This window comes from Perca fluviatilis, chromosome 1 (assembly GCF_010015445.1).
Source record: "Perca fluviatilis chromosome 1, GENO_Pfluv_1.0, whole genome shotgun sequence".
Lineage (NCBI taxonomy): Eukaryota > Metazoa > Chordata > Actinopteri > Perciformes > Percidae > Perca > Perca fluviatilis.
Window position 1 is genome coordinate 10,514,490 of NC_053112.1, and position 27,487 is coordinate 10,541,976.

The 27,487-nt window shown below is 41.6% G+C and overlaps 1 protein-coding gene across 3 annotated transcripts in view; it reads right to left on the reverse strand.

Annotated features, from left to right (window-relative positions):
- The window catches only part of LOC120567750 (complement C3-like), a 74,448-nt gene that overhangs the window by 17,167 nt on the left and 29,794 nt on the right, over window positions 1-27,487 (reverse strand). For all 3 annotated transcript variants that reach the window (XM_039814745.1, XM_039814756.1, XM_039814763.1), the window contains 11 exons: window positions 21,458-21,573; window positions 20,595-20,738; window positions 18,813-19,028; window positions 17,769-17,969; window positions 14,114-14,269; window positions 13,013-13,142; window positions 11,595-11,663; window positions 10,868-11,149; window positions 7,481-7,670; window positions 3,270-3,355; window positions 144-283 (listed from right to left, as the gene is read on the reverse strand). In XM_039814745.1, coding sequence (XP_039670679.1) covers window positions 144-283; window positions 3,270-3,355; window positions 7,481-7,670; window positions 10,868-11,149; window positions 11,595-11,663; window positions 13,013-13,142; window positions 14,114-14,269; window positions 17,769-17,969; window positions 18,813-19,028; window positions 20,595-20,738; window positions 21,458-21,573 — 1,730 coding nt within the window. The remainder of the gene's footprint in view (window positions 1-143; window positions 284-3,269; window positions 3,356-7,480; window positions 7,671-10,867; window positions 11,150-11,594; window positions 11,664-13,012; window positions 13,143-14,113; window positions 14,270-17,768; window positions 17,970-18,812; window positions 19,029-20,594; window positions 20,739-21,457; window positions 21,574-27,487) is intronic.

Consider the following 27,487-nt stretch of genomic DNA (forward strand, 5'->3'; position numbering starts at 1 on the left):
ATCCAACAAATGTCACCTGCCACCATGCTAAACTAAGATTTTGAACAGTATATTTGCAGAAAATGCATTCTATATTTACTAAATTCCCCAGGTGAATAATAAGGAAATGACTGTACTGAGTAGTTTTGAGGAGATATACTTACATGCAGGTCGTTGTCCTCGTAGTTATGGACCACAGCTTTAATCTCGACCTGCTCGTTCCTCGCCACTGAATACGGCAGCTTCAGGTCCACAAAGAAAGGCTTCCATGCTCTGACGTTGTAAGGTTCAGCGACACAGAAACCTACAGGCATTCAGAAGCCCATTAGTGATGGGATGAGGCTTCTGACCATGAATGTCTATACAGTGGTATGCAAAAGTTTGGGCACCCCTGTACATTTTCATGATTTTCTTTTATAAATCATTGGTTGTCTGGATAAGAAATTTCAGTTAAATATATCATATAGGAGACAAACACAGTGATATTTGAGAAGTGAAATAAAGTTTATATGATTTATGGAAAGTGTGCAAGAATTATTAAATTAGGCATGTGCATAAATGTAGGCACCACAAAAGAATAATTAACTCAATATTTTGTGCATCCTCCTTTTGCATAAATAACAGCCTCTTAACGCTTTCTATAGCTTCCAATTAGAGTCTGGATTCTGGCGGAAGGTATTTTGGACTATTCTTCTTTACAAAACATCTCCAGTTCAGTCAGGTTTGATGGTTTCCGAGCATGGACAGCCCGCTTTAAATCACACCACAAATTTTCAATAATATTCAGGTCTGGGGACTGAGATGGCCATTCCAGAACGTTGTACTTGTTCCTCTGCATGAGGAACAAGGGTTGTTGTCTTGTTGAAAGATCCAGCCCCGGCGCAACTTCAACTTTTTCACTGATTCCTGGACATTGTTCTCCAGAATCTGCTGATATTGAGTGGAATCCATGCGACCCTCAACTTTAACAAGATTCCCGGTCCCTGCACTGGCCACACAGCCCCACAGCATGATGGAACCGCCACCACATTTTACTGTAGGTAGCAAGGGTTTTTCTTGGAATGCTGTGTTCTTTTTCCGCCATGCATAACGCCCCTTGTTTTGCCCAAATAACTCTATTTTAGTTTCATCAGTCCACAGCACCTTATTCCAAAATGAAGCTGGCTTGTCCAAATGTATTCAGCATACCTCAAGCGACACCGTTTGTGGCGTGTGCAGAGAAAAGGCTTTTTCCGCATTACTCGTCCATGCAGCATCTCCTTGTGTAAAGTGCGCTGAATAGTTGAACGATGCACAGTGACACCATCTGCTGTCAGAAGATGATGTTGTAGGTCTTTAGAGCTGGTCTGTGGGTTGAGTATGACTGTTCTCACCATCCTGCGCCTCTGCTTATCTGAGATTTTTCTTGGTCTGCCACTTCGGGCCTTAACTAGAACTGTGCCTCTGGTCGTCCAATTCCTCACAATGTTCTTCACAGTTGAAACTGTGGGCTAAATTTATCAAGCCGTTTGCGCCTGTTTCCAGGCGCTAATTGGTCGCAAAGACGGACGTAACCGATGCGGGCTATTTACAAACAGGGCGCACTTATGTAAAATCGCAGATTGTCTGCCACATGAGCGAGAAGAGACAAGTTGCGCTTTCAATATGCGTTCGTGGGAGGGTCGTGGGGAAAGTGGGAGTTCCACCCAAAAAGGTGGGAGGATAAACGCAAAGTACCCCTAATTATATATTCCGTGGTATTTACTAAGACTGTCAGTAAGAGCGCGCCTCTATTCTGCGGGGGAAATTCTCCGCCTCTTAAAAGCAGGTCTAAACCAGCCGCAATCGAGTTTCCTCGTAGACCTTTATGCCGCTGGTGAAATGGCAACAGTAATTTGAGCAAGACGAAGACATAGGCGAGGCTGAAAATATTTTTAACACAAGAATCACACTTTGTCAGTGAACACAACAACATTTAGCGTTACAGATCAAGCAGCCATGCAATATTAGAGTTACTGGAAGAAATCAAATTGAATCTCCCACTCAGCGTTCACATCCCATTCCAGCAGTTGTTAAACTCCTCGCTACATTACAAATATTGGCATCAGGATCATTTCAAACAGTCCTAGCATCAGCAGTGGGAATATCGCAGTCTGCACTCAGCCGTATCATAGCACAAGTACCGCTTTGCTACAGCGCAATTTACGGTATAGTGGGTGGAGAAAGACGCTGATTGCCTGATGGGTGTCAGGGTTGATAAATACTACGCAAAATGTGGAAGCATAGCGTGCGCTATTACCAAACTCGCATAAACAGACGCAGCGCAAACTGCGCTAGTGTTAGTACATCAGGCCCTGAGAGCTTTAATCTCTGAGACAGCTTTCTGTATCCTTCCCCTAAACCATGATGTTGAACAATCTTTGTTTTCAGGTCATCTGAGAGTTGTTTTGAGGCTCCCATGTTGCCACTCTTCAGAGAAGATGCAAAGAGGAGAAATACTTACAATTGGCCTCCTTAAATACCCTTTCTCATGATTGGATTGACCTGTGTATGGAGGTCAAGGGTCACTGAGGTTACCAAACCAATTTTGAGTTCTAATAATTAGTGCTAAATGTATTGAAATCAATAAAATGACAAGGGTGCCTACATTTATGCACATGCCTAATTTAGTTTAAATAATTCTTGCACACTTTCCATAAATCATATAAACTTTATTTCACTTCTCAAATATCACTGTGTTTGTCTCCTATATGATATATTTAACTGAAATTTCTTATCCAAACAACCAATGATTTATAAAGTAAAATCATGAAAATTTACAGGGGTGCCCAAACTTTTGCATACCACTGTAAGTAACTTTGAGGTTGGAGATTTGAACTTTCAGTCTTCGCAAAGTCTGGACAATTTATTCAGCCTTTGCTTTTTCAGTAAATGGCAACATTATTAAGGATTAGGTTTGCTGTGGTTTTGCACTTTAGGCATAGCAATTATTAGACCACTGAAAGTGTATTTATTCCCTGTAGAGTTGAGCAACTGAGTGAGTTCTTGGACAACATTTTCTACAGAAATAACTGTTGCTGTTAAGAAATTACTGTATATACATGTGTGTATTGTGGCACAAAAATGTGGACATCTCAAAGTCAAGTGCTTGCATTTTCATAGTCCAGTTTTAAGTCATAAAATTGGGGACACTCCAAATAATGATGAATATGTGACAGTCCCCTATCGGTCTTCTTAAAAGCACAAGCCAGGGGCCGGTATCATAAAATGTGTCAAAAACTGAGAGTCACAAAGTGACAACCTCCTCGTACCTGTATGAGGTGATGCACTGATGGCCAGAACTCCCCACTCTGTGATGCTGTCAGGTAAGGGGTTGTCCACATTCTTAGACGCTAACCTGTTAATCAGATTCATATCTGTGTTATTACAAGGAGGTCCCAGGTCAAAGCCCCAGACTCTTTTTAAATAGATGAAACAAAAAAACTGTATAGCATAGCTGTAAAAATGTTAAAACAAAGAAAGAAATACGGTTTTAAAACTCTACATTTTCTTTTGCTTTTTTGCCTCATAGTACAGTTTCAGCAGCTATCCTGTAAAATGTTAAGTTGGTGGTAAAAAATAACAGCAACTTTGCAGTTTTGGTTGACTGATGCATTTCACAATGCAAACAAGGACATCACACACAAACAGGAATCGGAATTCTGATCCGTTTATTCAGTTGCTATCACTGACTAAACAAAACATGATTCAATGCAGGGAGTTCACAGTGCTACCTGTTTGACGTGATCAAACCGAGCTAGAGGCTCTGGATTGTCCCTGATCCATCTGTTTATCAGACAGGAATGGTGTGTCAAATATGACTCACCATGAATATGGCTGGATTTGGACTCAGTTGCTGGTCCATTACAGCATTTTCAAATTTACATAGTGGTGCTACTGTGCTGTGTTTGTTTAAAGATCCTTGACACTTGCTTGGTTGTGAACCCAGCAGCAACCTCCAGGCCTGAGAAGTAAAGCCAATGCAGAAGTGCATTAAACCAGCATTATTTATAATTTTTTCTACCTCGGCAAGCTATCAAGCTGGACATCTTTTTGCTCCTGCAACAACCTAACTGCAGCACAGGGATTAATAAAAGGCACTAATACAAATCAAATCTGAAGACTGACACTGTTCCACCAGATGATGTTTAAAGGGAAACTTCACCGATTAGCATTAAGCTTTGTATCAGTAGAAACCTGGTAGTATTTTTGAATGACCGTGCTTCCCTCCCTCATGTCCCCCTGAGAGGGGAGATCTCTGTATTGTGGGTCTGGAAAAAAGCCTCAGATGACGCAAAATGACGATTTTTGCTTCATCTGAGGTTTTTTTGCCCAGAGGCAAAAGACTACAGCCTGTATTCAGCCTGTATTAGGAGCCACTTCCGCATAGCCCAAAGGGGGTTGGACTGTCGGCTTTTTCCGGAGATTGCCGAGGAAAAACGAGTGTCAGCCATCTTGAATCCTCGCTTAGCTTCTCAGCAGGAGCAGAAACTGTTCATCCCGACGGAAATTTTAGAACAACAATTATGTGCATTCAAACTACGGGATACATCGGAGAATATGCAGGACACTTTATTACAGACGCAATACTCCACACACTACGCGAGCTTTGCCTGCACGGAGACCAGCGGTGATGCTCGATTCCTGTGGCCGGTAAAGAGACCTCATCAGTGGGGAGCGTTGAACGAGTGTGCCGGTGGAAAGCTAACGCTAGCCAGCCATCTGTTCACCAATCCTGCTTGCAAGTGTCCGTTCATTAAACAAACTGGACTACATCCAACTTCAACGAAACTCCCAACGCGAGTTCAGAGACTGCCATAGGCGCGGGAAGTAGGGGTGCTGGGGGTGCGGCAGCACCCCTTGTTGGCGGCAGCACCCCTTGTTGGCAAACTGCGATCAAGCCCGTATTACCCAATGGGCATTAATCATTATGGTGATAATTATCCAATCAGAATAAAATAAAAGTTGTTTAATGTAATGATTGGGAGAAGGCCGCATGCACTGTGTAGATTGGCTAAAGATAAAGGTGGGTGGGCATAGAGCAGGTTGTTTACATCGCACTGATCCAAGATCAGCTTTCTAAGAACGGGTTGAGATTGAAAGAGTGGAATTAATTTGTAACTGATCCCCGGTCAGATTGGGTTGTATCAGCGAGTGAAATTGTGGAAAAGGGAGAGAAAGAAGTGGCTGCTATAAAAAATGTCCCGCGAATAAATAGCTTTTTAAAAAGAGCTGTGAATGACGAAGAGGAGGATGTCGAGGAGCTAGCCAACATTAGCTTGGAAGAATCGCTGCCTTCTACCAGCTACACTCAGCCACAGCTAACGTTAACTTTAGCGAAGTTGTTGTGGAAAAAGACAGAGATGAGGCCGGTCATCAGCATTACAGAACAAGGTAATGGCCCCTCAGGTACCATCATCTCTGAAGGCCCTGCACTACGGGGACCGATTACAGAGACCGTCCGGGAGGAAGTTATACCCAGAGGGATATTAGCCTTTCAGAATCGGCGGCTAAATATCCAGCATCTCGGAGGGGGGACGAGGCTGGCGGCAGAAAGACCCGCTCTCTCACTAACGAGGCACTGACCCGACACCTTCACAACGGTGAAACGGTACCACGGGAGTGGATTCTATATTCACTGTCCACCGGAGACATTTGTTGCGTTGCCTGTAAAGTTCTACCAACACACAGCAACGCATCTGTAGTAGGGTTTAGCGAGCTGCTGAGGGAGCTGGACTTTGAGGATTTGATCTGCGACTTTGCAAAGAAAAAGACAAGAAATTAGAACTTCTAAAGGTAAGAGCTATTATGCTATCTGTAAATTGAGTAGGTTAATATAATCTGTTGTGACCGTGTGACCAGATAATGTACATATTTAGTTTAGTTTATTGAAATGCCATGCATATCAGACGTATTGCATCATAATTTTGTGATGCTGCTATAGGCCTGTGTGAGACTTAGTGGTCAAGTGCAGTAGCCTATATGTTGGCTTTTGCAGTTTGTGAAGTAGCAGCTGACTAAGTGACTGTTATTTAACAACCTTCACTCAGCTGTGTTGTGTGATGGCATTGTTGTATCTTCAGTCAATCACGTTTCAGAATTACTATTGTGCTTTCTGCTTGGGGGATTTTTAGTGAGTACTATATAGCCATAGTCTTGAGCCATACAACGCTTTGGTATGATATAATTAATTGTAACACTGTCTTGTGATGTGTGAGTCAGATGGCAGTACTTGGTGTATTGAACTGGAAAGGCATACTTGACGCCTGCTCAGCTGGACTAGTCATTCATCTTTTTATTATTTTTTATTCGATAGTGACAGTGGATAGACAGGAACGGGGGAGAGAGAGAGGGAATGACACGCAGCAAAGGGCCGCAGGTCGGATTTAAACCTGGCCGCTGCAAAGGAATCTTTTGACCAGTAGTGATTGGCATGTGATTTAGTGCCTATATAGTTCGCTGTGCAGTACATAGCAGTATGTAGCCTACTTCATGGGAGGAGGCAGAGGTAGAGTTGTTCTGGCACTCGCCAGCACCCCGCACCCCCTGCTGGAAATGACTTCCCGCGCCTCTGGAGACTGCTGTGCTGTGTTTATGTTGTTGTGGAAATATTGCTGTGGACAATCCAGCCTGCTGCTCAGTCACCGGGTAAGACTACTAGTGGAGGTGGGCTGTGTTACCTCGGACTGCCTGTTGCAGAAATGGGATGATTTGTATCCAACTAACTGCTAACTGCTGGTGGAGTTTGTGACTGTAAAATGCCCACAATTCTAGCTACATCCCACGCAAATGTACGGCTGTGTTTATACTCGATGTTTATACCACAGCCCACCAAGAGCTAATGCTAGTAGCTATGTGTTAGCCTTCTCTTATTACATGGCTTGGTTGAATTCTAATGTAGAATGTGGTCTGTTATTTCCATGGATGTATTAAGAGAACGGTTATTTCTTGATAACAGACTGTTGCTAAGGATAACACACCGTTGCCATGCATAGCAGAGCGTTGCCATGGACACAGTTCTGTTCACTCTGGAGCTATCAATCAATCCGCTGAAAGAAGTCCGGATAATGTATCAGCTGTGGCCAAAAAAAAGCATGTTTTAAATGTGTAACACCACTTGAGCCACGGTGAAACGTTTTTTCGTGTATATGGTTGAAATGACAATAAAACACACTTGTTGAGTTGATCGTCTCACTGTCTGTCTGTAAAGGGTAGGCGTGGCTTGGAAGTGGCCTCATACAGCAGCAAAGCAAGTGCATTCTGGGATTTGGTGTCTTTCATCCATGTGAGCCAAAAACACATTTTCTGGCTTATCTCGGCCTAGAAGGCACCAATTTCAATTTTCTTTTCACATTTCTACTACATTAGTGACCCAATTTAAAGATATATTCAGCTTTCCAGCGGTGAAATTTCCCTTTAAGTAAACTAAATTATGTAAATGAATCTGCCTCCGATGTAACCTCTACTTGTATCTATTACCCACCCGTCTCTGTCTGCCTGGCTGGGAAGGTTAACATCCGTCCACAGCCAAGACTCGTAGAACTTGGATCGCACATACACTTGAGTTGCATCCAGATACTCCTCCTCCTCCTCCTCCTCCTCCTCCTCTTCCTCCGCCCCCTCTGGCACCCAGTCGATACCCTCCGGCATCGCCACATGTACTGCCTCACTGACTGCATTTGAAAAGGTCATATGCAGTTTAGGTCCAGGCGGTTCATACCGTCCAGACATTCGAGGCTCTTAATGCTGGGCGGTATACCGGTTTATATCGTAAACCAGTTTCCCATAGGATATGAATTTTACATATCCCATAATACCGGTGCATTGCTGCAGAGAGCGCTATGGCAGAAGTAATCTGTCACTGAATTCAAAACGGGAGCACTTTTAACTGCGTACACTTCTCACTCATGGTAGCAACTTTATAACACAACAATTAATAACCCACAACTAACTCTCTTTAACAGGATAAAACACCATAGCACACAACAATTTGTGACTTAAACAATTTCTAACACTAATAATTTTACATTTATAAATGTACACTGCTGGACGGCATGTTGGGTAACAGTATAGCTGCTAGCTAGCCAGGTAGCATAAGAGTCTGTTAAGCTATCTTACAACTATTTTGTTAATATGTGCACACCCACACACATCAACAAACTACTGCACAATAAAAAATATGTCCTGTAGACTTTTCCTGTAAACAAAACAAAAGTTATGAATACATTCATTGTTTCCCACCAAAACACATTGGCCCTCATTTATGAAACGTGTGTACAACCTTAAACAGGCGTAGGACGGGCGTACGAGGATTCCTACGCAAAGCTCGGCATTTATCAATTTGAACGTGAGCGTAGGCTGCGATAAAATCTCACGTCTGGTCTGAACTCGTGTATGCAAGTTCTCGAGTCAGTGTGGACTTGTGGTGCAACATATAATCAGTTCAACAGGAGAAGGCGAAGGAGAAGTCATTAGTTGATCACTTATCAGCAATGGCAGATCTGGCTCTTTTAGAAGACCTCTATACGCCGGTACGACAGTGCACATGTACGCGCACGTGCAACGGTGGAGCGCTCCATCAGATTGATTAAGGGCAGATAGCTTGCATCAGCAGGGGGGGGACCCTACTATACACGGCAGAAAAAGTCAGTAACATTGTTTTAGCCTGTGGGGTTCTGCACAACATCACATAGGAAAACAGGGTGCCATAAATGCCAGCCCAGCACAGCCCCAACTGAGCTATACGGCTATAAGGAGACAGGATATTATTCCTCGCTTTTAAAAGGTAGCCTATAGTGTTATGTTTGGCAATGATATTTAATACAGGAAACATGACGATGCACAACATTTTTATTTATTCTTCAGGTTTTCGTGAATGATTAATTTCTGCCATTATGAGTTTTCCGACTGGATAGTACTAGTACTTTTTTGGGGGAAAGTACACTTTTAAGCAGTTCTATGAACTACTCTCCCCCAAAATCTTTTTTTCCATTTGCATTCCCACCGGCCAAGTAGCCATTGGGACTGGTAGGAGGGGTAAGGGAGTGATGCAAGCACAGCAACGGTCTTAATTAAAATCAGAAAAGAAATACGCCAAAAAAAGTATGAACTATATACTAAATCTAATGTATATATGTCATCATTTAAATAAGTCTCCTGAAGAGAAACGGGTATTTCTCTCTCTTTCTCTCTCTCTGCCTGTGGCCGTGTGTGTGTGTGAGTGTGTGTGTCTGTGTGTGTATGTGTGTGTGTGTGTGTGTGTGTGTGTGTGTGTGTGTGACGGCAGACCAGCGAAGTTGTCAAGCCCGCAGGAGCTTGTGGAGTTTAACGCCAAAACGCAGTAATCACAAGTTCCCGTTAATCTTACGGTGGACATGTGTTGTGATATTTAAATAAACAATCCATCAACGGCGAAATAAAAGCCTCTTATTTACGAGACTGGTCTGAGAGACCTCCAGATTACAGCGGGGTGTCCCAGCATGACAGGCCGGCAAGCAAGTTCGACCAATCAAGTAGACCTAGGAAAAGGGAAAAGACCCTGCTCTGAAGTAGGAGCTAAAAAAGTCCCGTAATACGGCCAGAGGAACTTAAAAATCCCTAAATTTGTCCGGTGGGAACACAATGAAAAAAGTGTTCTAGGAATGTTTAAGTTCAAGGAACTGCAAAAGTCCCTCCGGTCGGAAAGCCCCAATTGACCGAGTTATTTCGGCTTTTTTTTCCAGCGCCTCTGCTGTCAGACAGGTTCGAGGTGGTGGTCCAGCACGGGGGGGCGGAGGACACGCGCTCTCCCTCAGCTGTTGCCTCGTTCTGACTCATGAAAAAAAACACGAGTAAAATAAAAGACACTGCATAAACTCTGCTACTGTGTGTTTATTTAAATATAAGTACACCTACATGTAGGCCTAAGAGATTTCAATAGAAGCCTGTATATTACTATTAGGACTATAGAAAATGTGTCAAGGATATATAAATTAAATAAACTTCAGCGGGAGTCAGATTTACTACGGCAACACTGTTGACTTCAGTGATCTCTTTTCATTCTGCATTCTTTCTACAGCCTTTAATACCAGTTTTCAGGCTACCAAAAGTACACACATTAGTGCAAATGAACCGGAGATATCAGGGTTTTAATCTCCACCCCTGAAAAGTGCCGCTTCTCAGCCATGTCGTAAATTGTAGGGGCGAGGCCTCAAAACCGAGAATATATTGGGGCGTGATATTTAAATGACGATCGTTTCCAGCTGCTGCATTTATCAACGTAGGACCATTCTTACACTCTGATTGGTGTGATACGAACGTTTCATGATTCACACGTGAAGCCTGTCGTAAGAGGATTTCTGCGGTCATATCTGCGCAGGTTTCTACGTTAGGTTGATAAATGAGGGCCACTGTGTGAAACATTTAGATCTAACAAACTTGTTGAATGCATTTCATTCCTCATTTGCAACGTCAGTAAGTATTTTACGTCCATGTTTAGCCTGCAGTCGTCTTCCTCCCTGCCATTTCTGGTGCATTGCTTTGTTTTTTTGTGGTGTTACTGCTGCTCGTAGATAAGTGAAGAAGTGTTAGAACATTGATAGGAATGTGAGTCATGGTTTGCAGTGATATTTGGTTTATGTCCCCCTCAGGATGAATTAATTATCCTCTCTAGCGCCACCATTAGAACAAATTTTGAATGTGTTCAATACTTTGGTTTATGACCAAATATCTGCCAAACTGATGACGTTCCCATCAGCCTCAGCTGTATTTTGTGTGTAGTAATAATTAGCAAATGCTAGCACGCTAACACTACATTTCAAAACAAGATGTTTAAACGTTGTTAACAAAAATGTAAACTGAATGGGAAAGATAAGGTTGAGGTAGTACTTACTATACGTGGGCTCGGGCCAGTATATTCTAAAACCATGGAATAAAGTGGGCAAGGGTGGAGGGGAGGTGGTAGGGGGAGTTGTTGTAAAGGGTGGTGGGGTGGTGGGAATCTGGGTGTTAAACTCTTGGTCCCTGTAAGTGGCGCAGCAGTATCTGAAGGCTTTCATGCACTCCCAGCCCTCTGTGATGTAGAGGGAGCGTCGCGTACAGGAGTACGGCATGGGGATCCCCCTGAGGCCGTCCATACAGCAGCGACGCTGCAGCTTCTCCTTGTAATGACTCTCTAGAGACAGAGGGGGGAGGAACCAGAGTCATTAGTACGAGTATAGTATTAATAGTTTTTAATTTCAACTGACATTTATTTCAACAATTAATGAAATGACAATGTGTAATGGTAACTGGGTTGCTGGTAGTGTAAACCCCACAGAGAATGATCATTGTTGGTGAATAGCTGGTGAAGAAAGTGGAATATTTAGCAGCTAAAAACCCAGATATTTCAGTGGGGACCAAACCAAAAAAGAGAGCGAGTGATAATTGAACTTGAATTCATCAGGTGATGACTCCAATGAGATGTAATGTCGCTCTTTGTCTGCTGGCTGTGTAAAAAGGCAACTGTTTGCTATCACATTGGAAATAGCAATGTTATAACTTTACAATATCATCTTGTTGCTGTGTTCTTGTTTCCCTAAGTGAGCAATTAATGCAGTTCATCCACTCATTTTACTCACCCAGCCTGGCTTTACGCTGCAACTGTTCAGCAGAGCGCCTCCTTCTGGCACTGCCTGGACACTGCAGGGCTGACGAGAGGAGGGGAGAAAACATCTTTAACCATGGCGTGAACTTTCTTTTCTACTGCCATCAGACTCCTGAACAGCGATAGGAGTTTATAATCATGGTCTACCTCATATACCTGTCCTTGACTGTTTAAATTTTTTCAGTTTGCACATGCATAACTTGCACTGTTTACATTCACACGGTTTATAATTACTATTGTTGCTTTATTTTTCTGTATTTTAAAATTGTTTTATTTTGTATATTTGTAGTATATATTGAAGATTTTACATTGTTTGGCATTCTGTGGACAGCAAAGGAAGAATTTTAAATTGTACAGGGAAACATGTTTCCTTGCTGAGCATATGACAAAAAAAATGTATTTGAATGTACAATCAATGCTCATTTTCTTTATCTGCTTGTCTCTATCACAAACATTCTTTAAAAAAAATATATATCATATCAAAAACATATCTGATAAACAATGATCAGATATAAAAAAAAAAGATCAGTGCTGCCAGTCTGCCATAGATACCGAGGATGTAATAGTATGCAGTTTCAGCAATTACTTATTTACAGGATTACATGATGGATCAATATTACACTGCCTATCTATAGGGAGCCCGAGCTAGACTGATTCAAATTTTAAGCTGATTTTAAAAATATAATGTTTATATATGATTATTTTCATTTGCAGTAGAAGAAGTACTATAACAGTTTTCAAGTATTTGGGGTTTTAGTCGAGAGTTTTATTGTCCCAAATATCTACCTAAATGTTGGCATTTTATCAGCCACAGTCCACCACCTATAATAGCTCCAGTATTTCTCCACTTTGAGCAAACACAGTGCAAACATGGCCTTGAGCTGCTATAAAGGGAAAGTCGGACTCAAACAGATGACACAGCTCCTTTTTACAGGAACTACTTAGGGAATTTTAGAATTTCTTATTTTTTGTATGTTTTTCTAACGGTATACAAGTTAAAGATCATTTTCAACATCTGTCCCATTTGTCGATCACAAATAACAGCTTGCAATTGAGTATAATTTACTCATTTATCCAGTTTATTACCTACCGGTAGTTTTAAAGAAGAGTTTGCATTTCCAGACTTTTTTATAACTTATAAATAAATCAAGCAATAGAAAGTACTGCAATCATTTACATAGTTTGTTCAAATCACAGCATATGAAGTAATCCTGTGAACTAGTCTGTGTTTTGCTCAACAGTTTGAGGTGAGAAGCTAGAATAAGGAACCCCTCGAAAATGAAATGATTCATCTCAAGGGGTTATCCTACTAATCAATACTCTATATAAGTGGATGACTCAAATTCATCTCATGGGCTGAGCGTGCAGCTGCTGCTCCATTCTCGTAGGTACCTTGTCTGGTTGTGGTTTGAAACCCGGCGCTGGAGGCGTAGAGCAGCCCTGCTTCTGAGAACACCGCCTTGGCATCTCTGCCACCCCCTCGGGAGCAGCCGATGTCTCCCTGCTCCACAGCACCCCAAATCTGAGGAAAGGGGAACATGAGGATTTTGAGTCTTTTTTTTCACGATAGCACTTTGATTAAAAAGATGACACTAATGTGGCCAAGTTGGTTCAGTGGGTAGAGCAGGCGCACATAAACATAGAGGTTTATGCCTCGATGCAGAGGTCCAGGGTTTGAATCCAACCTGTGACAATTTCTTGCATGTCTTCCCCCTCTCTCTCCCCTTTCTCACCTAGCTGTCCTATCTAATAAAGGCGGAAAAGCCCAAATGAAGCTCAGTGCAAATTCTTTCAGGAAGACTTCTAATCACTGCAATCACCACTATCTCTCCCTAAATCTTTTCAGCTGTTAAGGTGTTCACTCTTCAGTAAACCAATCAGAATTGGCCACAAATTCATGGTCCAATCACAGCATGACATCCTGCTTTAAATGTCTCTCTCCTTGCTATCAGCTGGCTTCTCAGGCAAACGTGCAACCCTTCTCCTCCCCTTCCACCTCCGGGTGTCATCATCCCCTGCAACCGGAGTCCCTTTCCGGCGGACGGGTCCTTTGTTCAGCCTCCTGGTTCCCTCTCCGGCATCACCAGTGTCTAGGCTCTTTCGGGGGGGAATATGTCTGTTTCTCTACCCCTTTAAATATTTTAATGATGGAGTCTAATCCCCAAAGACTTTGTACATTTCATATTATGCTTATCTACAATAAATATTTGCATATCTGAAACAAAGTCTCTCCTGATTGAAATAATACTCTTTTAAAAAAAGACACTAATGATACTTGTCAGTACAGTACAGACAAAATCTATTGACTTGTAACACAGTAACATTCCAGTGTATTACATTAAGTCACTTAAAAACTGACCTTTATAACTATTATACATGTTTACAAAGAAAGAAATACTTTAAAACAAAGTGGAAAAACTATGTTTGAGTGGTTATAAAAAGTTTGGGGTTTTTATTTTACAAATACATTGTTTACTGTGTACACACACATACCTTCCTCTGTGTAAGTCTGTCCCTGTTGAGAAGATACACAGCGTTGTCCACAGCCACCAGGCTGACCTTTGCCCCCGGATCGCCTCTGATCTTAAAATTAAAGTTCTTTCCAGGCGTGTAATCTCGACGTGTGCCTCTCACCGGCCCGAGTTTCAGCTGTAAAACAGCATAAAATAAAAAGCATCGCCACAAAGATGTACAAAAGACAGAAAAACAGAAAAAATACCAATTTGCAACAAACCCAACCAAAAAAGACCAAAAACAGTTTGTCTCCCTGACAGTCACACTCTGCCCCAAACTTGTTCCTGCTAAAAACAGAAATCTATAAAAGTTGGTCACAATTATATAGTTTAAGTTTTTTTAAAGGCTCAGTAATTTCTCAAAACATCTAGTCGCTGTAGTTAGGAACAGAATTAATCCACATTTGGTGCTCTAGTGAGTATTTGGGTCAGCAGGACGATGGGTGTTGGGTTGAGTAAGAATAAACTAATGAAGGAACATGTCACCTGGTTGTGGCTCATCGATGTGCTTTTATTAGTTTTTGACAACAAAGGAGCTCTATGGCATGGAGAAAGAAGATAGATCAGGCTTTAAAGGGGTGATAGATTGATTATATAGGGTATTTCACACTGTTCCTTATGGTCTCCTAATGGGGTATGTAAAATTGGTTGGGCTGAAAATGGCCTGGTTGATATTTTATTGGCCCTTATGCATCTCTGTGTTTTGGCCCTATTTGTAACAAGAGCTTTTCTTCCAAATATGGTATGCTCATGAATATTTAGATAAGCTGCGCGCTGATTGGTTGAGCGAATCGCCATACACACACATTTGAGGCGCGCACTGATTGGTTGAGCGAATCCCCAATACACACACATTAGAGACGCAACAGAATCTCATATTTCAGACACTGCAATGATTTGTTACCAAATTCACTTCTGAGACTTTTTTATGCGAGAAATCGACTATATAAAGCTCAAATATGGTCCGTTTTATGAAAATTGGTGGCTATTTGCAAATTTGGTAAGACTGTGTGTCGGAGTTCAGCGCCGGTGCTGCCTATGTTGCTGCCTCGCCGCCCGGCCTGCCTTCCTTCACAGACCCCGGCCTGCTGTGAGCTCGATTGAGCTCTGTTACGGCTGGCAGCCCACAGCACTCCATACCCGTGCAAAGTCACCGTTTTTTGGGCGAATGGACTACCAAACGCCACTGCCCTGACAGAGCTCCAGGGCCTGCAACTCCTCTCTTCCTGCTAGCTAAATGGCCTGTGTGTGAGAGTGAGAGCGCGGTCAGTGAGCTTGTTACACCAGCAATCTCTTACCACATGTTACACACATGTCACGCCACTTATACAACATCTACCTAAATGTCTTATAAAGCTAACAACGGTGTCCGATTTCAAGTTAATGAATATTTGTGAAGATTAGCTAGGGGTTTCGTCAGCTGCGACTGTCCCTTCAATCCTAGCTATGTGTAGCTACAAATCACGGATAGTTAGCTTCATTTTCGGCGTAATTCGAATATATTTACAGTTTGAATTTCGCCACGCCACTTATACAACATCTACCTAAAGGTCTTATAAAGTAGGGATGGGCGTACGTTGACGCTCATTCGCTTGTCTCCTGTCACGTGACATGGGCCAGCTCAATACGCCGCCAGGTACAGGGGTGTCCCGGCACATAGTAATTTAATTAAGTAATCTAAAACAGCTGAAAGTGATGCATACACCCCCGATTATTATTTTTTAGTTTATATCGATATTTTTTTAAGGAAATCAATGCCAATTGAGTAGCGTGAGTTAGAGCTGAAGATCGGCTTGGGCCGGGCTTGGGCTTGCACTTCGGGCTGCATGGTATAGGAGCGGTCAGGTGATGCGTTTCGATTAGCGTGAAAATGGATCCTGAGGAGGTGAAACGGAGGCATGGTCTCTGGAGGACTTAATTAATTTCTATGTTCCAACTTCCAAGTGGCCTATAGCCTCCGTTATTCATGAATAAATGATGTTAAAAAATGTATAAATGACTCATTTTTTACGAAAGACAAAGCTGTGTGCGTGCGGCGCAGTCTCTTTTTTCTTTCTGTCCCTTTTCCGCCGAGTGGTGCGTGTGCCCGCTTGCGGTGCGAAGCGCGTGTCCGACACTCTAATGATGCTGATAGACAACCTTTACAGTCGGGCTGTAAACGGGTTCGGGCTTTTAAAAAGCTGTCAATCAAAATGTACGGGTCGGGCTCGGGCCGAACTCTGTCGGGCTCGGGCCTTTTCGGGCCGTACTTTTAAGGCCCGATTACAGCTCTAGCGTGAGTATATCGATCTATCGATACCACAGGATCGATACGCCTATCTCTATTATAAAGGTAACAACGGTGTCCGATTTCACGTTAATGAATATTTGTGAACATTAGCTAAGGGTTTCGTTAGCTGCAACTGTCCCTTCAATCCTAGCTATGTGTAGCTACAAATCACAGATAGTTAGCTTTATTTTTGGCGTAAGTCGAGTATATTTACAGTTCGAATATCGTCACGCCACTTATACAACATCTACCTAAAGGTCTTATAAAGCTAACAACGATGTCCGATTTCATGTCAATTAATTTTTATGAATTTCAGAGGAATTCTAAGAGGAGGCTAGCTAGCTCTCATCCAATGAGACTCGCGGACAAGAGGCGTTTATTTCACCGATCGTTTGTTTAAATAACTCAACACATTATAATTACACACATTATAAGATTAACTGGAACTTATGGTAAGAGATTGCTGGTGTAACAAGCTTGCTTACCGCACTCTCACTCACACACACACCTGGCATTAGGAAGAGGGGAACTGCAGGCCCTGGAGTTTGGTATTCCATTAAAGTCACAAAACGGTGACTTTGCGCGGGTGGAGTGCCGTGGGCTGCCAGCCGTAACGGAGCTCAATCGAGCTCACAGCAGGCCGGGGTCTGTGAAGGAAGGCAGACCAGGCAGCGAGGCAGCAACACAGGCAGCACCGGCCGCTGAAGTCCGACACACAGTCGGACAAAATTTGCAATTAGACATACATTTTTGTAAAATGGCCCATATTTGACCTCTACATTGTTGATTTCTCGCATAAAAAAGTCTCAGAAGTGAATTGAATGGTAAAATAGCAGATGAACAATGTATACAATTTCTGAGATCTGCATGACCTAGATTCAGAAGAATAACTGATCTCAGGTCAGTTGTGTAGCCTATGTAAATGTTGGGGTGTGACCGTTCTCTTAATATACCCATGGGCGTGACAAAGGTACAGGTCTTGGGAGGTTGACGTCAACTTCCAGCTTTGTTGAGATTGCCCGTTTTCAGCGGCAGTTTCAAAATATGAGATTTTCATTCCCACCAAACTGTCGTTATTCAACTATGAAAATCGGTTTTGCATTCTATCACCCCTTTAATATACACACAAACACTTGATAGTCAGATCAATTCATTGTTGTTTTGGTCTTTTCATGGGATTTGTGGAAACTAATGAAAAATAAAGGACACTGCCAGCCTGATCCTTTATGCTTCAAGCCTCGGTTTGTTGTATAAGAACACTTTTTACATGTTGACAGACACACGCAGTGAGTGCTGAACTCTTTCAGCTATGCAACAAACTCTGTTAGCCTCTCTAGTGACCTATGAGACTGATCTGATCACTCACTCCTCCAACACAGGAATCTGCCACATCTACCCAGATAGAGTCTGGCACCACCTCCTCCATCCCCGCCCAGGGAATACTGTAGAACGCCACAAAACGGAACGATGGCATCATCTCCGGGGTAACCTTCAGTCCGACGCCGGTGACCAGCTGCCCCGTCACATCTACACGCTCGGCGACAATAATTTTGGCTTTATTCAGCACCTGAGGGAGTTGTGGGGAGAAAGTCATGATCAATACAGGTTTTGTGTTGCTGTTGCTTGCTGATTGTCAGTGGTGGAATGTACTGTAACGAAGTACATTTACTCAAGTACTTGAGTAAAGTACTTGTACTTTACTTGAGTCTTTTTTTTCATGACACTTTCTACTTCTACTCCACTACATTTCAAAAAGTATTGTATTTTTTACTCCACTACATTAATCTGACAGCTTTAGTTACTAGTTACTTAGCACACAAGATTGTTGCAAACAAAACACATGTTGTTTATGAAATATGATGTTTCATTATAAACTGTCCAACAATATAACAGCCAACACATACAGCTGAAATGATTAGCTGTTTAAACACAGAACTGTTTTGATCCTTTCCAGTTTCTAAAATGTAAGAATATTTCTGCATTGAGTACTTTTACTTTTATTACACAACAGTAAAGCTCTTTTCCCGTTTCAGTCCCCCTACAGGTTGGAAGCGAAATTTTTCATTACCGCTGTCGTAATGTCTCATTATGTCTCATTCGAACTATAGATCCGCTACCCGATCTGGCAAACTTGCATAATGTATGTAATGGACAATTTTTACTTCCAACCTGTAGGAGGACTGAAGCGGGAAAAGTGCCTTAGTGTTGCTTTAAGTATATTTTCCTGATGATACTTACATACATTTACTTAAGTAACATTTTCAATGCAGGACTTTTACTTGTAACAGAGTGTTTTTATAGCGTGGTACTTTTCAAGAAAATTATCTGAATACTTCTTCCACCAATACTGATTGTTCAACTTTTACTCTCTACTTTCTGACTTCCAATTGTACTGGAAATGTTGTCTCACCAGGTAGGTAATGTGTTTAATGTACTGTCTGTGTGTGTTGTCTGCAGGAACGATGTTCAGCTTCAGGGACAGTGTGTCATCTACAGACACCGTGGTGGTCCCTGTGGAGATGTACAGGTAGTTCTGTTGCCGTGGGTCAAAGGTGACGTACGGCTGAACGGTGATTTGTTTCTTGGCCTGCTGATCTGGTCTCAGGTCCACCTGCGTGGTCTCAGCCTGGGAAACAGACAAAATAAAAAAAACTAATTAAGGTGTTTTGACTTTTTAATCCCAAAAGAAAGAAATCAGGAAAAGACATTTTAGAAAGATGTTCTAATGCCACACATTACAAAATGTCTATCTAATGGGTCTATGACACGGATGTCAATAATAACCAATGACAAAATAATGTCTTCTGAAGACACTCAGGCACTTTTGTATGTTAATTTTACTTTTAAAATGTATTTATTCATTTGGATTATTTATTTGATTCATCTGCTGATTTGTTTGGGCAGTTTTGCGTGAAAAATGTCTTTAACAATTAATAGATTATCAAAAAGATTTGATCCTGACTAACTATCTGTTGATCAACTAATCAATCTGAATCAACCAATCATGTCAGCTCTGTTCAATAAATCATAAATACAATTTTAGATACCAAACTTTTCAAGGATACCAAATATGCAGTGTTGGGAAGGATACTTTCAAAACGTATTTCGTTACAGAATACAGAATGCATGCCCACAAATGTAATTTGTAACGTATTCCGTTACGTTACTCAATCTGAGTAACGTATTCTGAATACTTGGATTACTTCAGGATTACTTCCACATTGAATTGCGTTTTATAAGTGTAGGAATGCAGCTATCACATCCAGCTTACTAAACAGGACTATAATGGTGTGTTCTTTTTATTCCAACTAGCTGAATGTGTACCTGAACAAGCAGATAGATTATTGTATTGGTAGTCCCGAACTGCATACTACAAAAATCTAACCGCAGTCTTGCTACCACGAGCTAATTTTAGCTAACGTTAGCTAGCATAGAAACTTATTGCTGCCCTGGCTCTGTCGTGCCGGTTCCGACTCCATTGTGACTGATCACGCAAATAGCTATTTTTTTCGATTTCATATCGGGGCTTCTGGAAAATGCATAGAGTTGCCTTAATTTAGTCAGAGTTAATAAACTCGTGAAACAGAGAAGTATCGTCATGTAATCCATTGATTTCAACAATGTAACTGTATTCTAAATACCAACGATTTAAATTGTAACTGTAACGGAATACAGTTACTCATAATTTGTATTCGGAATACGTAACGCCGTTACATGTATTCCGTTACTCCCCAACACTGCAAATATGTCACGCTGAACTGTGGGGAAATGTTTCAACACATCAAAAAGCTGAATGATGAAGCATGAAACAAATTAATTTTTAAAAGTGCTTATAGGTCTGTAGAAATGATGTCAGCTGGTGAGCTACAGTTTCTTTAGCTGTGGTGAGATGATAATAAAAACTTAAATGGTCCATGTCAGTACATCAGGCCTTTCTTTCAACAACCGTTACAGGAGGACACAACAAGATAAACACATACGTAGAGCAAACAAACGAACATATTTAATTAATAAAAGAAAGAGCACAACATTAAGAGTAAAAGTGAAAGGAGTAAAGCAGTAAAGCAAGTGTAAAGCAAGAACAGAAGCCGTGCTGTTGTATGTAAAATAATTAGTTAGAATTAGTTTCAAGTTAAATTCTCCCAACATTCGACCATCTCTGTGAATAAAAGCAGAATGCAGTCATACTAACAGTAATAGTTTGTGGCTGTTGAGAGCTGGGCATGTTGATGGTGACCCTGCTGTTGCTGGTGGAGACAACCATGGACACGCCCTGCAGCTTCACATTGACCGGGATGTTACGGCCCGGGGAACCATCATGGTGGCTCACCTGGATCTGGAATGGAAAGGAGGACAATTTCTCCCTGTGATTTTATACACTTTACAGTTTTTCCCTCACAGGGGTTGAGCTAAAGGACACATGAAAACAAGACACAGAGGATCCAGCCTGTGGTGTTTAATTTTATTGGACGTAAAGTGCTCATATTATTCTCATTTTCACTTTCATAATTGTATTTAGAGGTTGTACCAGAAAAGGTTTATGTGGTTTAATTTTCAAAAAACACCATATTTTTGTTGTACTGCACATTGATGCAGCTCCTCTTTTCACCCTGTGTTGAGCTCTCTGTTTTAGCGACAGAGTGAGGCATCTCGCTTCTGTTCCATCTTTGTTGGAAGTCGCACATGCGCAGTAGATAGACTCACTTAGTCAGTAACAGTAGTGTAGATTAATGTGACTAGATAGAACTACGTGTAAAAGTTAGGGACATGGCGGGAGTAGTTCAACCATACGACTCAGAGAATTCAGCAGGACGCTTATGAATAGATAGTCAAATTTTTCAGCCGATGACGTGGATGGCCCTGCCAAAACCCCTATCTCGCTCAAAACAGCATGGATGTTTTTTTTTTCGAAGTTTGTATGCATGGAAGCACCACAGACACAAAATAACACCCCAAATCCCAGAAAAAAGTGATTTCTTTCATAATATGGGCACTTTAAACAATAAAGTATCCAGTTTTAGTAGATAGATCATTAACATAGATGGTAGTCCTTACTGCAAAGTCCAAGGGCAGGCCTGGCTTGAAGTACTTTGGTATGTCTTTGAAGGATACAATGTACGGAGACTCCACAATTTTAATTCCAGTCTTCTCTGCTTCAACTAGATCACTGCCTGTACAGTAGAAAAACAATTCAATTCAATTCAATTTTATTTATAGTATCAAATCATAACAAGAGTTATCTTGAGACACTTTACAGATAGAGTAGGTCTAGACCACACTCTATAAGTTCCAAAACTCCAACAATTCCAATAATTCCCTCAAGAGCAAGCATTAGCAGTGGCTAATGCGACAGTGGCAAGGAAAAACTCCCTTTTAGGAAGAAACCTCGGCAGACTCAGACTCTTGATAGGCGGTGTCTCACGGGGGCGGTTGGGGGTGTGATGAACAGTGGCAATAATAGTCACATTAAAGATAATGGAACAGTGACTTTGAAGGTCATCGTGGAAGTTCATGTCATAGCAGGGCACATCGTGTCATACTGAGTAGTGCAGTCTCCTATACCGGATCCTGACTACTCTGTGGTGCGTAAGAACATCACAGCAGGGCGTTGCGGGATGTAACGTGGCACTGCAGAGCACGGGTGGATGCAGCGGACGCAGCAGGACGCAGCAGGACGTGGCCGGGAATTGCAGAAGAAACATAACGACTCCGGGGAGTAAACTCCCCAGAGCTAGGTTAGTAACAAGCTTTTCTGGGACAGGATGCATACAAAAGGAAACAAATGAAAACATTGATGAGAGAGCAGCTCAGTGTGTCGTAGGAAGGAAGGAACTTCCCCGGCAGTCTAGAATTTTAATAGCATGACTAAGAGAGGCAAGTTAAAGAGAGGTGCCTGGTTGGGCTAGAACTCTCCCCAACCAGATCGGGCTGTACTGGCCTGCCTCCCTCTACTCTCACTATATTATTGATTATATGATAAATAAATCTGATGACTATGAAGAGCTATAAGCTTTATCAAAGAGAAGGGTTTTCAGTTTACTCTTAAATGTGGTGACGGTGTCTGCCCCTCGAACCCAAATTGGGAGCTGGTTCCACAGGAGAGGAGCCTGATAGCTAAAGGCTCTGGCCCCAAGTCTACTTTTAGAGACTCTAGGTACCACAAGTAACTCTAAATTTTGGGAGCGCGGTGCTCTAGTGGGACAGTACGGTAAAAGCACTTCTAGGTATGATGGTGCTTGACCATTTAGAGCTTTGCAGGTCAAGAGGAGGATTTTAAATTCGATCCTGGATTTCACAGGAAGCCAGTGCAGAGAAGCTAATACAGGTGAAATATGATCTCTTTTCTTAGTTCTTGTTAGAACACGTGCTGCAGCGTTCTGGATCAGTTGGAGTCTTAAGGGACTTATTTGAGCAACCTGATAGTAAGGAATTACAGTAGTCTAGCCTGGAAGTAACGAATGCATGGACTACTTTTTCAGCATCGTTTTGAGATAAGATGTTCCTAATTTTGGCAATGTTACAAAGATGGAAAAAGGCTGTTCTAGAGGTTTGTTTTAAGTGGGCATTGAAGGATATATCCTGATCAAAAATAACTCCCAGACTTTTGACAGCGGTGGCGGGAGCCAGGGCAATATCATCCAGAGAAGCTATGTCTTTAGATAATGAAGTTCGGAGGTGCTTGGGTCCCATCACAATAACTTCAGTTTTGTTTGAGTTTAACATCAGTCTACAACAGGAAATTGTAGGTCATCCAGGATTTTATATCTTTAATGCACGCTTCAAGTTTAGCTAACTGACCACTTTCGTCTGGCTTAATTGACAGATATAATTGGGTGTCGTCTGCGTAACAGTGAAAGTTAATTGAGTGTTTCCTAATAATATTGCCTAGAGGAATATATACAAGGAGAATAGAATTGGTCCAAGTGCTGAGCCTTGAGGAACGCCATGGCTAACTTTAGCGTACTTGGAGGGTTTATCGTTAATGTTAACAAATTGGGATCGCTCAGAGAAATAAGACTTAAACCAGCTTAGTGCGATTCCTTTAATGCCGACTAAGTGTTCCAATCTCTGTAAAATGATTGTATGGTCAATAGTGTCAAATGCAGCACTAAGATCTAATAAAACAAGTATGGAGACCAATCCTTGGTCATCAGCAGTTAGAAGGTCGTTAGTAATTTTCACCAGTGCCGTCTCTGTGCTATTATGCATTCTAAATCCTGACTGAAAGACTTCAAATAAACTATTCCTATGTAGAAAGTCACATAATTGGTTAGTGACTACCTTCTCAAGGATTTTGGAGAGAAAGGGAAGGTTAGATATCGGTCTATAGTTGTCTAAGACTTCAGGATCGAGGGTAGGTTTTTTCAGAATAGGTTTCATCACAGCTATTTTAAATGACTGTGGGACATAACCTGTTAATAAAGACAAGTTGATTGTGTCTAGTATTGTGGTGTTGACCACGGGTAGTGCTTCTTTAAGTAGGCTCGTTGGAATGGGGTCTAAGAGACAGGTAGCTGGCTTGGCTGAAGAAACCTTTAACATTAATTGTTGAAGATCTATAGGATAAAAGTCGCTTAAGTATGTGTCAGGTCTTATCATTCTCTCCAGTCTTTCTTCGCCCAATGGTGAGCTGTTAGAAGTTGAGGACAAAAGGTGATGAATTTTATCTCTAATTGTTATAATTTTATCATTAAAGAAGCTCATGAAGTCATCACTACTCAGAGCTACAGGAATAGATGTCTCAGTAGAGCTGTGGCTATCTGTCAGCCTGGCTACAGTGCTGAAAAGAAACCTTGGGTTGTTCTTATTTTCTTCTATTAGTGTTGAGTAATAGTCTGATCTGGCAATTCTGAGGGCCTTCCTATAATTTTTCAGACAATCTTGCCAGTCTACACAAGATTCTTCCAGTTTAGTTTCATTTACTTTGAAGTTTTCGTGAGATTTGTTTTAATTTGCGAGTTTGGGAGTTATACCAAGGTGCTAATTTCCTTTGCTTCATCATCTTCTTTTTGAGAGGAGCAACCGAGTCCAAAGTTGTCCGTAGGCAGGCCGTAGCAGCATCTACGAAATTATCAAGTTGGGAGGGACTAAAGTTAGCATAAAGGTCCTCTGTTATATTAAGGCACGACATTGAGTTTAATGCTGTTGGAATATCTTCCTTAAATTTAGCTATAGCACTTTTAGATAGGCATCTAGTGTAGAAAATTTTATCGGAGTGTCTATTTGCACCCCCGGTACGAATAGCCTCGGCCACACAGCTGAGCTATTCACACCCTGTGACGTAACAACAAAAACACGTTGCTTGCGTGCTCCGAAATCATGGCGGACGTTCATCTTCCATGACCGCAAAAACTGGCAAAGTTTTGTCTCTAAAGTTTATAACAATTGAATTTCTGGCAGAAAATGGATACTACAGTTGCGCTTTCTGTCTTCAGTGAAAGCATACTACCGTTAGTTTGTTAGTTAGTACCTATTTTTTGTATACAGTACCGTTACCTAGCAACCGAGGCTTGAAGAAACCAAGTGGTAAACAGTTATACAACATTCCATAAGAACTGCTAGGTGAGTGGTTAGTATGCTTACCTTTGGTATGGGAGTTTGGAGTTTGATTCCACTGTGAGGCTATCTTATCCTTTTAATTTTGGATTGGATAATTTGCATGCAATTGCGCAAGTCAGGGCCCGCGAACGCAACATTTTTTTTTTGCAGGGTGGTAGGGGAAGACTCATGAATATGCCTGCTCTGGTTGGGTTGGTTAGGTTTAGGCAACAGGAGTGGGACTGGTTATGGTTAGGGTAAGAATGTCAGGGCGATAATATTCCAAAAGGTGTAATACATGAGTAGTATGGATAACTGTGTGTAACTATATGCCAAGGTACTGTAAATGCACAGGGGTGCAAATAGCATACATTGATATTTGTACCAGACGGGGTATTAATAGAACACATTGCTGTGTGCACCGGTGGGGTACGAATAGCATTCATTTCTAATTGCACCAGGGTACGAATAGCACTTCTAATTGCACCAGGGTACAAATAGCATACACTGCTAATTGTACCAGGGGTGCAAATAGCCTCACCCAAATTTTATTTAATTTCTTATGGTCTGGTAACAGGAATTCAAAAGTTATTAAAAAATGGTCTGATAATAAAGGATTCTGCGGAAATACTATTAAATCTTCAATTTTGATTCCACATTCTAGCACAAGGTCGAGGGTGTGGTTAAAACGGTGCGTGGCCTCATGAACACTCTGATTGAAACCAACTGAATCCAGTAGTGAATTGAAAGCAGTGCTAAGGCTATTGCTGTCAATGTCCACATGGATATTAAAATCACCTACAATAAGTACTTTGTCTGATTGAAGGACTATACTTAATAAAAACTCAGAGAATTCAGATAAAAATTCAGAGTACGGACCTGGTAAACAACAACAAATATAATTGGCTGTACCGTTTTCCACGTTGGGTGTTGAAGATTAAGAACAAGGCTTTCGAACGAGTCATAATTTAGTTTAGGTTTAGGATTAATTAACAGGTTTGAGTCGAATATGGCTGCAACTCCCCCTCCTCGGCCTGAGCCTCGTGGGATTTGAGTATTATTATGACTGGGAGGAGTGGCTTCATTTAGACTAACGTATTCATCGTGGCTCAGCCATGTTTCGGTGAGGCAAAATAAATCGATTTGGTTATCGGATATCAATTTGTTTACAAATACTGCTTTAGAATACAGAGATCTAATGTTTAATAGTCCACATTTGATTTTCCTATTCTGTTCTATCAGTGCAGTGGTTGTTTTAATTCCAATTAGGTTGTTGAGTATAGCACCTCTTTTGTTGTTTAATTTAATCGATCTCAGTTGGGGAACAGACACCGTCGTTATGGGATTATGAGGTGGTTGTTCCAAAGGAGCAAGCACAGAGGAGCACAGTCAATCATATTTCTGAGTGTGCAAGGCGTGGTGCAAATTGTCACGGAGCACCTGGTTTCCGCGTGCATTGGGATGGATCCCATCCCTGCTGTACAGGGAGCCACTTTTCCAAAACAGTTTAAAATTGTCAATAAAACCTAGCTTGTGAGTGCTGGAGCCAGGTGTTAAGGGAGAGTAGTCTGCTAAAAAGGCAAGGGTGAAATACTACCAATAACCACAAACCTGAATCCAGAGATGGGGACGCGAGTCTGAGACTCAGACTCGAGTCGCACTTAAGTCGCACAAACAGCTGACTTCAGATTTTATTTGCGACTCGACCCAAAAGACTTCAGACTTGACTCGGACTCGAGTTTCGAGACTCGTCAACAACCTGTTTTCTAGGGCTGTTCTCGACTGAAGAAATTCTTAGTCGACTAACACTCATTCAACTGCATCGACTAATCGATTAGTTGATTTAATCGACAGATCTGTAAATCTGAGTTTCTCCGTAAAGAGTCATGCAAAAGCACCACTTTAACTCTTGCATTTACCAGAGATGTGCTCGTACGTATGTTTCTTGGAAAATAAGTCATTCAGCATGAAAAGCATCAAACATGACTAATCGACTAAAAGAAATCTAAGTTGACTAAGACCAAAACGACCGATTAGTCGACTAATCGACTAAGAGGGAGCAGCCCTACTGTTTTCATTCAATTATTGCTTTTTAAATCTAAATGTATTCATGTATTTCTATTTTCTTTTATTGCCGCATATACGTTGGGGAAACATATGACGAGCTGCATGTCCCCTGCCCTTTGCCATAATGCTCAATGTAACGCATGCCTTATGTGCGTGCACTCACATATGAAAAAAACTGCATTGCCGATGGCGACACCCACAACAACAGCTACATGCAAGGTGTGTGGCACCAAGATAAATGATGCCGGATCAACAGTGTTGGAAAGGATACTTTCAAAACGTATTTCGTTACAGAATACAGAATACATGCCCACAAATGTAATTTGTAACGTATTCCGTTACGTTACTCAATCTGAGTAACGTATTCTGAATACTTGGATTACTTCAGGATTACTTCCACATTGAATTGCGTTTTATAAGTGTAGGAATGCGGCTATCACATCCATCTTACTAAACAGGCCTATAATGGTGTGTTCTTTT